Genomic DNA, 13,915 nt, shown 5'->3' with positions numbered 1-13,915 from the left:
AATGACTGTAGTAGATAATTCCTTCAGTTTAAACGCAATGCACAACACTTTGTGCAGTGGGTCAGGGTCCATAAACACGATCTCCTGAGAGTTAGCCGCCAGCACAGTTAATGTATCAATTTTACAGCGCCGTGATAAAACAATTTCATGAATTCCAATGAGACTCTTTTACCACAATGCAGAATATTGTTTTCATTGATTGTTTATGCATTTATTTGAGATTTATGAGGGGGTAGTGGCAGGTTGTAAGAGTGGGGCGGTTGTGAATGCTCCTGGTTTAATCTCCTCTCATTTAGAGCAGCAATTTGTTCACCTCAGTGTAAAGAGCACATGTCTACTGCATACACACATCAGACTGGATTGTACATATTATCACTTACGTCTTTGTGATGGTATGAACGTGCTATTTCATGACATACATTATGCATTCTATGGCTTTCTGGTCATTTTTATGGGCATACAAGTCGCTGCTGCTGCTGCTACTGCTGCTGCTGTGGCCAGACTCGCATTTCAATTTGTTTAGTTAATATATCACAGTATGAAAAAAGGTCATTTAACCTGCAGCGATAAAAGGTTATTTGCTGTTAGCTCAAATGACTTCTGGTACTGTCTGTGATATATTGCAAGTCCCCATACATTGCCTAAGAGCTGTTTTCCTTATCAATTAGTTTGTGAATGCAGTTTTGTTATTGATCAATTAATCTACGAGATATTAAAGAAAATGCTCAAAAATGCCCTTCACAAGGTCTCAGAGCTCAAGGTGATGTGTAGACACTGATAGTTTTGTCAGACCAATAGAACAAAAATAAAAGCAGATCCAATTTACTACAACGTAAAAGCAGAAAAAAGAAATTAATTCTTTCATTTTAGAAGCTGGAACCAGCAAATGTTGAATGTTTTTTTTGGTAAATGACAATCAGTATTCAAAATTGATTTTAAATTTTACATCTACTGACAAATTGAAAATTCTTTGATCACTTCTTTGTCATAATAAATCAATGTGTCAATAAACTAATAATAAACAATCATTTAAAAAAAACAGAACTGTCAGTTAAAATAAGAGCAAACAAATTCTATTGCAACAGATCACATTTAGTTTTTTAATGTTTAATTTCTTATGTTGTCTTCAGCTGGACCTTGTTAACTGAAACTGTGCCAGATTGGATTCATGTGTAAATTCAACAGTGACATCTAAAATAATGCTCAGAATAGTTTTGGTGGTAGCAGTGGTCAGATGCTGACTAACTTCCAGTGAGAGAGCATTGGTTTGATGTATTGTGTCTGTCGGCTGACGGTTGCGTCGCAGTGGGGCAAAATGGGTGACAGGGCTCAGTTCAGCACCAGCCAGGCCCATCTGCTTGTCACCTGGCCTTGGCATGCAGGAGACTGGGTAATGACAGGGAAAGAATGGCATCAGTGGGCAGAAACTGCGAGGTAATTACTGACTGGAATCCATGCAGAAACAACACATCTGGATCCATGAGTCAAAATGTGGAGAATTATACACTGATACCAGCCTTTATTCATGATTTTTATCATAACTATACACTGCATATCAGCCTGTGGGCTGAAAATCCTTGACTCCGTCCTGCTCTCTCTGATCCTGATGTTCCCTGCTCAGAGGCACAGAGAAAATTCAATTGTACTTCAGGCGATGGAGAGAAAGTGAGCGGTGCTGATACACCAAGGCAATCTGCAGGGAAGATCAGCCGTGGCAGCACTATAGCTTCGGTGTTGAGTGACGCTATCCTGGCTCATGGTTACTTTTCTCTACTCCAGCACTGCTCACACATTCCTCTTAAACCGCATTAATGCTGATCAATGTTGCCATTTTCACAGTTAGACAGAGACAATCTGCTTTAAAGTGATATTTTCTCAGTAGATTTTAGAGCCAAGGTTTGCATGGTCGGTCACTGTGAGATTTTACATTGTGGCTGTGGAAGATGACCTGTAATGAGGTCTGAGAGTAAAAGAGGTCTGCTTTGCCTTATAATTAACATTTAGCCCCATAAAAATAACTTGGAAGTACAGTTAAAAGACCATTCTCCTCTATGAGAAATAGACTGACCAGAGAAGTTAATGAAATCCTGCAGTTGGTCTGCAGGCATCAGCCCTCACCAAATGACCCTCCCTCAATCTTCAGATGGGGTGTCTCCATCCCTGAGCCTGAGGGAGTGGAGACGTGGGCCACATTCTGACCAAGTTTCCATCCTGCATCAGTGATCGCTTTCACAAACCCCATCCACTCAAAAGACAGGAGTCAGCTCACTCTCTCTTTTCTTTCTCACTCCCTCAAATTAAGATTTCAGTAATTAAATTGATAAAAGTAGTGCATGCCAATATGCCTCATAGTTCCAGACCTGATTTCACACGCCAAACACAGCTGTGGAGAGCTGCTGAAGTTATACCTTTGATGTGGCATTCTTTATCATTGAAAATAATTGGATTCTCCCTTGGGGGGAGGGGGGGGTTACAGGCAGCTTTACAGCCCAGGTTGTGTCTGAAAAACCGCTTTGAACAGGCCAGACAGTGTGCTGAGGGACATAACTTCAGCCTGGGTCAGGGGTCATTCTACAGTTTAGAGTGGTGCATGCTAGTGAGTGCTGAGACTTGTGGAGCCAAGGCTCCATCACTCTCCCTCCATATCAGGTTGGCCAAGCATGAGAAAAGAGGCTGTCTGGCCCACAGGCAGCTGCTGGCTTCTCTCCATACTCAGCGGAACGGCTGATAATCAGCAGAAAGAGACCCCTGATGATCACTCTGCCTTTGCCTAAGACGACTGCTAACTGCTCGCCTGCCCACTCCTCACAATGTCAAACTATTACTCACATTTGAAACCCCCCACACACCCTGCAGTGTGCCGGCGAAAAGTCTCTAATGTCCATCAATCTCGGCTCTCTTTGTATCAGGGGTAAATGTGAATTTAATTGCCACTGGAGCGGAATGAGGGCATTTTTGATTTCCCTCTGTAAGTCATCCTCTATCAACCACAGACAGACGTTATGTGTGCACCCCTTCCAAGATACAAGTTGTCTGGCCTTGCTAGTTCAGGGCCGTCTCTGCCTTGTGGGCCTACGCTGTGCCATAAATGGCAAGCATCCAGAACAGCCCTATTTTAGGAGCTTATTTGCAGCAGAAGCATAATGGTTTTAAGCAGCTTGTGCCTCCTCTGACAAAGGGACCGCCAGAATAAATAATGTGTTTGACACCCAACTGATGAGTCATCAAAGGAAGAGAGCGTCAGCTTTTTCTTATTTTACTGACAGCACTTAGCTCAGCACAGGCCAACACTGCTCAGGCTGCTCCTTGTCAAGTTTATGTAAATTTCAAGTGACTAAATATACATCTTATTAGAAAGTATGAGCCACTATAGTGTGACTACAAAGAAAATCAAATTGTATGTCTTTGATATTTGTTTTAAGCCCTAAAGTCTTCTGTTTTTCCTTTAGTTAAGAGTGAGTACTTTGATTTATTGAAACATTTTTCAATTTTTTCACAAACGACGGACTTTTGCTATGTAAGACCTGTTTCAGCATGTTGATCGGTGTCGGAAATATATGGTATGTGTGGTTAGAAGATTGTACAGTCCAGTGTAGGCCACTGTCCTGAATGTTTACTAAGTACTTAGACTATAAACTAGCAATTACTTTGACTTATACAGGAATTATTTAAAGTTGGCATTGTAATTCATTATAGAGGAATCCTACAGTAGCTGTTGCCAATACTGAAGTATATAGAACAACTTATTAACCCTTCTGAGTACATAAGCCTTGTCTGTATTCTGTAGCTTAATTAGGCTCAGCCGTGGCTGTGCCATATTATCATGGCTCAGTTCATTGTGACTTTGTGAACTGCACTAAAGGGAGAATTCAAAGATTCTGGGAACAAATTAAAGCCAGTTCTTTGTGTCTTTTGTGCAGGTATATCCAAGGTGCTTCATCTCCAAAGGACATGGTCATCATTGTGGATGTGTGAGTATCTCTCTTCCTCCTCTTTTGATGTATTCCCCTTGGCTAGAGTGTGTTTTGTTCAAAGGGCGCTAGTGCCACCTGTTGGTCTGGGGAAAGCCTAAAAGTAGAGGAAGGCAATTGTTTCTCATCTTCTGGCCTTAACTGAAGTCCACTCCCCACTACATTACTGTGCAGCATACAGATGCTACTTTGAAATTATGCCCACATATGGAATAATTTTGTGATGAAACAATAACATTAACAAATGCATAGAATATGAAAAACATGAATTCATGTAGCTCCCAAGACTCAGACAAATCTTCCTGTAACTGAACCTCTTAGTGCTTTGCTGCTTCTTTGCTGCAGGAGTGGAAGTGTCAGTGGACTCACTCTGAAGCTCATGAAAACCTCAGTTGTGGAGATGCTGGACACTCTGTCAGATGACGATTATGTGAATGTGGCCAGGGTAAGTGGAAATCGTGCAGATCGTGATTTGCAATTAATGACACAAATCACTCCTGAAAATAGCAATAGCACACATTTATTGCATTCATTAAGCATTTGACAATCTTGCAGGGAGTCAGTAAACGGCCCAGTGCGCTCACAGTGCTCCCAGTTGTTTGCTTGCAGTACATACTGTATGCTGCACTTCTCTCATTACAGTGTATTTGCTCTCCCTGCAACACAGTTGTCCATGTGGGATTGTGCATCCGTCTGTCTCTCTCACTCTGCTGATTACCAAGCTTTCTATTAGAACTAATGTTTAGGGGAATATTAATGTTATCCTGTATTGCAGGACAGATAACACGCGCGCACACAAACATCCATATCCTTGGTGTGGTGGCTCTATTTGGAGACTTCCTTCAGTAATCCTTCATAATCCATTGCTCTTAGCCACTGTATGCCTCTAAATCCCAGCTCTAAGAGCAAGAAATGAGCATAGTAATCTGGGTCGGAACGCATCTGATTTTCATCCCTATAAAGAAAGTGAGGACTTACAAAAGCATGCTATAAATTATTTGCAAACACAAAACACTGACTAAAAATCTACTGAAAATAATCATCAAAGACTTTGTATGCTTCTTTAGGTTCAACTGTGACCTCACTTCTGTAATAGAAGTGTGTTTAGATACAATAATGCAGAATTTGTTTCATAGAACTTTTTTATTTTTTATGTATTTGAGATAGAAGATGTAACCCATTGTGGGTTGGATATTTTATTTTATTTATATATGTATTGGTAACCCTTTAATTTGCTGGCTATTAACTAGGTAGTAATATGAAGAAATTGTTAGGAAATAGCCTGGGAGTTGTTGTTTATGAATAACTAGACATCACTTGGAAATACCACCTAAAATTAAAGCAGAATGAAGAGGTTTGGCCACTAATTCTAGTATAATTTATTGTTACAATAACAGGTATATGGCCACAAGGGGTACTGGTTGTTTTGGTAGGTATGACTTCATTAGCCTACTAAAGTACCATGGGAGGACTGCATGGAGGAGGCTTTCCAATGCAAGAGGGAGAAATGGGACATCCTGGTAAATGACTGCCACAGGAATGGGTGGAAGGAAGGCAAAGGGGTTTTTCAGGGCAGTCCGTCTACAGAGCCTACACTACACTTGGCATCACAGGCGAGAGAAAGAGGAAAGTCATCAATAACAACACAGGCTGCAGAGAAGAGCCTCCGGGTGGCTATGGTTGACGAGAGCAGATCTGTAGGAGAATGCAGCTGGGGACAAGCTGAGGCTTGATCAACCTCAGAGTCGCCCAAGCAAGGGTTTATGATGCTGGAAAGACCTGAAAAACACCTGATGACCTTGGGTACATCACTGACTATGTACCCATATCCTCACTGTTGTCACTCAGAATAAATGTAAAGCCGGTGTTCCTGTGGCCACATACCTTATAACAATAAATTACAACAGAATTACTGGCCAAACCTCTTTATTCTGTTTTAATTTTACATGTTTCATCCTAGTTATTTCTCATCAAACAACTACTCATATGTGCATTTTTCCTATTTCCTAGCAATTTCTTCATATCATACATTTTTTTCTTAATCCTGTTTCAGAGCTGCTGCTATATATCACAACCTTTTATGGCACCAAAGATGTGATACGAAGAAATACCGCTGTTATGATTGTTGAATGTGTGGCTCAGAATATTCTTTGATTTCTTTGTCAGCCAATTTAAATATGGGCCAACCTGTGAGAAATGTCGACATTTTGCAAACCATCTGTCTGAAAATGTTAGTAAATTTTAAAGCTGACCTTTAAGAAGAAACGTTTGAAACATGCTATTACAGACATTTCTGCTAATATTGTAATCATGCATAGACACTGAAAACAAGTAGGAAATACACGCACACACATACACACACACACTTTTAAACTAATTTGGTGGATGAGATGAGACAGATGATATTACCTTGGCTGGGTTTCTGTTCGGTTGTTTGCATTGGTGTTGCCTGTGCACCTGTTCTTTGTGTGGAAAGTTGTAATTACCAGTGTTTACTGCCAGCCAGAAAGCAGAAGGGCAGCTTACATCTGCACATACTCATGTCTGCATCCTGCCACCATGAACTACACACACACACACACACACACACATACACACACACACACACACACACACACACACGTATGATGGAGAAAACACAGCTGGACCCACACTTTTTTTTTTAATTTTTTTATTTGAAGGTATTTTTGTCTGGAGAAGTTTGTGTACATATATGTTGTGCTCACATGTGTTTTTGTATTTTCCCTTCTAGTTCAATGAGAAGGCCGATGCTGTTGTTCCATGCTTCAGGACACTCGTCCAAGCGAACGTTCGTAACAAAAAGATCTTCAAGGAGGCCGTCATGCATATGCAGGCCAAAGGAACCACTGATTACAAGTCTGGCTTCACATTTGCCTTTGAGCAGCTTCTCAATGTAAGAACCAACACATCTTTCATGGCATGGTAATGCCTGGGTGGATGTTTGTTTGGTTGATGAATCATGTGCTTCTAGATAGTCGTAAATAACATATATAATGCACTGTAGCTCCAGCATCTTACATTCTGTGAGAGTTGCTGTCTAGTCCAGTTAACACAACTGAACTTACTGTGATAACAGTTCTGACAGTGAAGGGTTCAAGTCTGTACAAGACATTTCCAGTGTTCTGTCATTGTTGGAGATAGTCTGATTGTAACTGCTGTGGCGATGGAGTGACACTGCAGCAGCCAGTGCTCTTGTGACGTCTGTCGGCAGCCCGTGTGCGCTCAATGCAGGTGCTGCCTCAGCTCCGTATGCCGCTGTATATTTTAGGAGGCTGCCACCCTAATGGGCTCTGATGGGATGATTGATGAGCACAGCCTAAAGGAGATCAGCCACAGACGCTTTATATTCCTCTGATGGGCTTGGAGGCACAGAGCCAAATGCTGGAGCCCCCAACCCACCCCCCCCACCCCTTCCTCTGCCAGCAGAATGAGAAATAAAAAGGCCCCTTTTAATCGCTCCCTGTGGCAAACTCACTCCCATGATTGGTGGCAGAAGTACAATAAAAATATGTAATTGTAGCAATATTATTTATCTTTATCTGAATCTTGTCAGTTTGACATGTGGCTGGCCTGGATATCCATAGCAGCTGCCGTCCGAGCAGGGAGAGGAGATGTATCAAAACTGAACGCTAAAAACTGGTGCCTGGCTATAAGCGTATACAGTAGTGCTGAAATGTCTGCGAAAGTCTTGACACAATCAAATTTAACATTAGAATAATGTTGTGTACTTCAAATTAAATACTAAAATTATGATAGTGCAAGGAACCCTGTGTGTGTAGATGAAGCAGTATAAGGGGGAAAGTATTATTTAGTCACTCCCTCCTGTCTGGTCAAATGATGTACGAGTAGACGAAACACAAAAGTTTTAGATATTAAATAATTTGAGTGACAAAAATGACAAAATGGTCGTCATTCCGGAACAAACAGTGCCCTATCTCCATGTTATACTTAAACACTTCCAGATTAGGCACCAATAATAAATCAAGTTACAATCATATATGTACCCACACACATTTTTAAACATAAGGGACATTACAGAAATTTGCCTTTAAGTGTTAAATGAGTTTAAAGAAATGTTTAAAGGGATTTCTAGAGGTGAGTTTCTCCTTATCTGGGTCTAAGAGCAGAGGGTGTCTGCTAGAGGAGCTGTAGATGCTGGCAATTAAACTGGAAGTTATGTCTTATTGCAGCTACATTATGGTGCATCATTAACCATTTGTTATGATTTTATACTGTTTATAATTAGTGGGGTTGCCTTCATTTTTCTATAATACCTGTATATTGTGTTCCTTCCCCTTTACTTCATTGACGTACTTACCACAATACTACACTGTTTTACATGATGCTCGAGCGTGATCGCCTTCCCTCTTCATGTACCACAGGAGAGCAGTGCCCCAAGGGCCAACTGCAATAAGATGATAATGATGTTTACAGATGGCGGTGAGGATCGTGCACAGGAAATCTTTGAGAAGTACAACTGGCCCAACAAAACGGTGAGGCTGTCCCCACAAGGGTGTTATCCATTCATCTACTTGCTCTGCCAGCCCATGAGACCATGCATGTCCAGAAACTGTCTCAGCAGGCCCCTTTTTTTCCTCCCTGTCTCCCACCATTTTGCACTGACAATGTCTCATTATAGCACAGACAGTCGTGTTAGTGGGGCTGTCAGACACGCCAAGCACTCCAATCTGTGCAGCATAATGTCCTCTCCAAGCTTTCTCCACTTCCATTTTGGATGCTTTGATTCTGGCTTTTTCCTCTTGTGATTCATCTCTTTAGTCTTCAACTCTTTGTAACCCCACCCCCTCATTTTGTTTCCTTCAAGTTGTTTTGCTGTTTGGTGTTAACAGCTCCGACCTTCTGACTAATTAGCTACTTCATCATCAGAGCCTATAAAATTACAACCAATAGCTCCACAGTTTGTGTCTTTGTTCCCATCGTGTTGTCACTTCCACCCCTCCTTCCCCCCATTTCTCAGCCCTACCAATATTTATTCTGATATCCATTACTATCCAGTTCCCTCATGAAAGCTGCTGTCAAACAGGAATAATCTGCAGTTTGACAACTTTCTCACTGCAGTCTGAGACCGTTGTGTGAGTTGACTTGGAAAGATAATCTAATCATAGTTAAGATGTGCGCATTGTAGTTGACACATGGCTGTGAATTTTCTGCTACCCAGGAGGAGGTGTGTGGTGTAGTTTTGCTCCAGTCTCTGTAGAAACTTTGGTTTTTGGCCATTTTAATCATGCCTGCATTATTCTAGTATTCCCTTCAAATGGTTTGTCTCTTTTGTCCTTTCTGTCTCTACCCATTTGTCTTTTTCTCCATCCAGGTTCGTGTGTTCACCTTCTCTGTTGGCCAGCATAATTATGATGTCACCCCTTTGCAGTGGATCGCTTGTGCCAACAGAGGTAAGAGGATGAGATGTTTCTACTGAAACATGTGTTTCTATGTAAAATGTAAAAGAGAAGTAATTGAAGCAGAGAAGGTTTTTCATAGATGGCTGCATTTTTCATCATGCTTAATATCAGTTGGACAATACTTAGATTGTGCATGGTGATATTAAAGGAACTGTCAGCAAGAAGGAATTTGTAGGGGATTCTTGGAACATGATCCCACGTTCTGTCCCAAATCACTCCTTATTTACCATATAGGGCATCTTATTTGTCCCCAACCTGCTTCATTTGGCTGTCTGAATTCTCAGTTTGACATTTACACGATATAGTCCTGTCAAAATCTCCACAATGGAGCAAATGTTGTTCTATTAAGAACCCTCCAATGCAATACATCACATTTAATATGTGGAAAATTTACAGTTGGGTGACACTAACCCTCTTAATGATGTTCCAAAAGTGTCCAAAATTGCAATTTAATGTTTGCTACATAAAGGTACAGTACTGAGTGTCTATTGAACACAGACCCAGTCTAGTTATTCTTACAGTAAATGGGAAATTCAAAGCCTAATCGGTCATTAAAATCAGTCATTAGAATCAGTAGTTGCAGTTTAATGAGAACACTTTTGCCAAGGCCAAGTGTACACAACAGTACATGTTGGGTTGAAGAGTATGGACCCTTTAGGTGCCTTTCCATAGGCAAAGAAAGAATGACCAGTAATGGGACGTGAAAAATTAAAAATCTGAGATTCTGAGAATGTCAGAACAGTTATGACGCTAACGTACTATATAAAAAAAAGAATATATTTATCAGTTTTCTGTACTGCATTATTCATGGCCAAAAGCTGCTTCTGTGGCAGGGCCAACACGCATAGGCTATATTCATAAATATGGGTAATTTAAAGTTTCCAAATAACTAAACCTGCATGCGTTTGAACAGTGGGACAATTCACTTTGACCTCCTTGCTATGAGGCCACACACACAGTGTGGACAGATGGGTGACAATTAAGGAGAAACCTGAATAAATGAATTGTCTCTTTCAGGATGACCGTGGCCCCCTGTCTATAGGGTACAAGGGGTCACTGAATGGTTTGATGAGTATGGAAATGATGTGAATCATGTGCTATAGCCCCCAGAGTCACCAGATCTCAACCCAGCTGAACACCTATCAGAGATTTTGGACCAACATGTTAAACAGCATCTCCACCACCATCGTCACAACACCAACTTAGGGAATATCTGTTTGAAGAATGGTTTTCATCCTTCCAGTAGAGTCTAGAGACTTGTAGAATTAATGCCAAAGTGCACTGAAGCTGTTCTGGTGGCACCTTACTTTGTGTAGTACCCATCTGAATACAGTATATGTATAACTCACAACTTAAAGAATAACTTAACAGCCCCTAATAATTTTGTTTTTGCTGGCCTCCAGTGGTGTAACCTCTGACCTTGCTGCAGTGATGTACCGGTGTTCTCCAGGACACTATGGCATTACTGTTTGATGTACTTACAGGTGAAACAAAGCACATCTGATCACATCTGCCAGAACATAAAGTGTTAAAGCCAGCTGAAACGTTACAGACCCATTATCTTTAAGAAGTATTCAGTTGTCTGTCTTACTGTGTGTGATGTGAGATGAATATATTATTAAAGTTGCCGCAGTACCTAAAATAACCCAGCAAATAGGCCCCCCCCCGTCTCTGACTGACGGTGTGTCAACCCATGTGACTCAGCCGTTCTTCTTGTTAGCTGCATTGTCTGCGTGATTCTCATTTTGGCTCAGCTCATTTTAGCCCCACCTAACTGACTGCTATTGCTGTGCTCCATTTTCAACACTGTCATTTTTTAAATCCATAACCCACTTCTTTTCCACTCTTCTGTACTTTGATTTAATATTGGTTCTCAGTGTTTCGGTTTATCTAAAGCGGCTCCTTTATGAGGACTTTAGCCTTGTGTATGAAGCCTCGGCCAACTGCTGCTGCTGATTAGCTTATTGCAAGTAGAGCCAAGTGCTTTAGAAGTATCTCCCCAGAAGTTGTTATTAATTAGCAGGAGGAGTCTGGTAGCAGGATGATTACCATGCCATCTCCCTGTCAGGCTGGGGAAAGTCCAGGATTATGCCTCTGTGCCAACATGTTCTCTGCTACTCACCGCTGTAGTGATTACCATGGTACTAAAGTCTGTGCCAACATGAGACAATAGCATTGATGCACCAGCCTCAGTGGAGCTGTGCTCTCATATCTTCTTATTACTCTTTGGTATTTTACTCCAACAGAGCCAGCTCCCCGACACTTCCACAGGCCCTAACCCTTCGCTCGTGACATACAATACACACTTTTGACAAACTACAGTAACACACACAAGCACAAACATAAACACACACAACCATTATGCCTACAGAGCAGAAAGATCCACTGAGGACGCCATTCTTCAACTTTACATACACGATTTTGACACCTTGACTGGAAAGGGACATATATAAGAATGCTCTTTGTTGATTATAGCTCAGCATTTAATAGCATCATTCCCAGTAGACTGGTCAACAAACTCTTGGACTTGGGTTTCAGCTCCACCCTGTGTATGTGAATTAAAGTCTTTTGGTCCATTCGACCACAGATGGTCCAACTTGCTCCATACCTTCAGCAGTGACACTCCCATAAATTCAAGACTGCCAATTACAACAGAAGTAAAATCCTCAACCATATCACTTAAAACAAACATGTTTATTGGGTAAACCTGCTGCAGTTTGTGTTGTCTTAAGCACAACATGATCCATCCATCCATTATCTATACCGCTTTATTCCTGAATAGGGTCACAGAGGGGCTGGAGCCAATCCCAGCTGACACTGGGCGAGAGGCAGGGTACACCCTCAAAAAGGTCGTCAGTCTATCACAGGGCTGACATGTAGACAAACAACCACACACACACACCCATACTCACTCCTATGGGCAATTTAGAGTCACCAGTCAACCTAAGCTGCATGTCTTTGGACTATGGGAGGAGCCTGGAGATCCCAGAGAGAACCCACACAGGCAGAGGGAGAACATGCAAACTCGGCACAGAAAGGCCTCAGGTCAGCCAGGGCTCAAACCCGGAACCTTCTTGCTGTGAGGTGGCAGCACTAACCACCATGCAGCTGTGCTGCAGCAAGACATAATAAGAAAACTTAATATGAATAGGAAATAGTGCATGTTGGTCTACACAGGAAGAAAACATACATACATAGGTGCACATAGCATAAATCTTGACCTAATCAGTATTGTCAACCTCAGTGCAAAGTAGTTAGCCTAGTTATTTGAACCATACCAAAAATTATTTTTTAAATATTTGTCTTGGAACAGACCCTTCATGAATGTGAAGATGATGTTCGAGGAAAACTGGCTTCTCATACCGCTGAGGCATTATGTAAATGAGCATTACAAAGTAAATAGGTTATTGATTAAATTCATAATTGCCCGTCACACTGTGCATCTCTGTTGTTGACCTACACAGTATGGAACAAGATCCATATTCGTACTCTCCGGTTACTGCCTATATTTCCTCTCTTCGCCTCTCACCAAGCTTTAACCTACAACCACAGATGCCACTTCTGGCATGTAGCCAAGAGCACTGGGACAAACTGCTGCTCTGAACAAAACTGCAACAAAAATCTGCACCTGCAGAGATGTGTACGCATGTGCTCGAGCGCATGTCTGCCCCCTCAGATGTGCAAATAAATGAGACAGAGAAGGCAAATCTTGTCACAAACCACTAGCAAAGTGCATAATGTATCAAAATAATAAGTCGTCTCTGCCTTTTAACATTCTGATGATGCTGCCTCTGTTTCACAGCTCTTTGTATAAACACTCATAGCTTTAATAACTTGGGGAGCGGCATGGTTACTGACCCAGTCGGTCACACTCCTCCATTTGTAATTATCAGCAGCAGCGCCTAGGGCTCAGCATTCCCAATGAGCCTCTACATTTACATCCTGCAGCACAGCCATGAGTGTGGAGGAGTCAGTGGTCATGAGCTCTGCCATGTTTGCACGACTCATCATCAACTGGAGATGATACCTAATCATATGGAGGAGATTAGACTCCATTCTACAAATGGATCCATTTTGTACATACTGTGATGGTTTAACTCTTGAAAACTCAACGTTCTGTGCCACAGACATGCACCATAAGGAAGGCTGCACACAAGATATCTGTTGGAATAAAGTATTGATTCTCTCCTCTTCATCTTCAGGTTACTACTTTGAAATTCCATCGATTGGAGCAATCAGAATCAACACCCAGGTAAGACCTACTCTATGTATCTTTATGAACCCACAAAAACTATTTCAGGCAAGAAGCTATTCTTCCTTCATCCTTGCTTTGTTGATAAGTACACAGACTGTAGTTATCTCTATCTCATAAACGGACAGAAGATGCTACAGCTGGATGACTAAAGAAAGGAAGTAACAGGTTGAGATGAGGTGATAACAGATATTGTTGTATGAGAAGGTTTTTTTGGAATCTGTGATTTGAAATCTTTCAGATCTCTTTCC

The 13,915-nt window shown here is 41.5% G+C and overlaps 1 protein-coding gene across 1 annotated transcript in view; it reads left to right on the top strand.

The window, feature by feature from the left end:
• The window catches only part of LOC109959020 (voltage-dependent calcium channel subunit alpha-2/delta-2-like), a 123,998-nt gene that overhangs the window by 102,581 nt on the left and 7,502 nt on the right, over positions 1-13,915 (top strand). Inside the window, exons 9-14 of the mRNA XM_020598072.1 lie at positions 3,921-3,971; positions 4,317-4,416; positions 6,724-6,885; positions 8,375-8,485; positions 9,325-9,403; positions 13,615-13,664. Coding sequence (XP_020453728.1) covers positions 3,921-3,971; positions 4,317-4,416; positions 6,724-6,885; positions 8,375-8,485; positions 9,325-9,403; positions 13,615-13,664 — 553 coding nt within the window. The remainder of the gene's footprint in view (positions 1-3,920; positions 3,972-4,316; positions 4,417-6,723; positions 6,886-8,374; positions 8,486-9,324; positions 9,404-13,614; positions 13,665-13,915) is intronic.

Source organism: Monopterus albus, unplaced genomic scaffold, assembly GCF_001952655.1.
Source record: "Monopterus albus unplaced genomic scaffold, M_albus_1.0 scaffold36.1, whole genome shotgun sequence".
Lineage (NCBI taxonomy): Eukaryota > Metazoa > Chordata > Actinopteri > Synbranchiformes > Synbranchidae > Monopterus > Monopterus albus.
The sequence above is the reverse complement of the archived record's forward strand: the minus strand, read 5'-3'. Positions and strand labels throughout refer to the sequence as shown.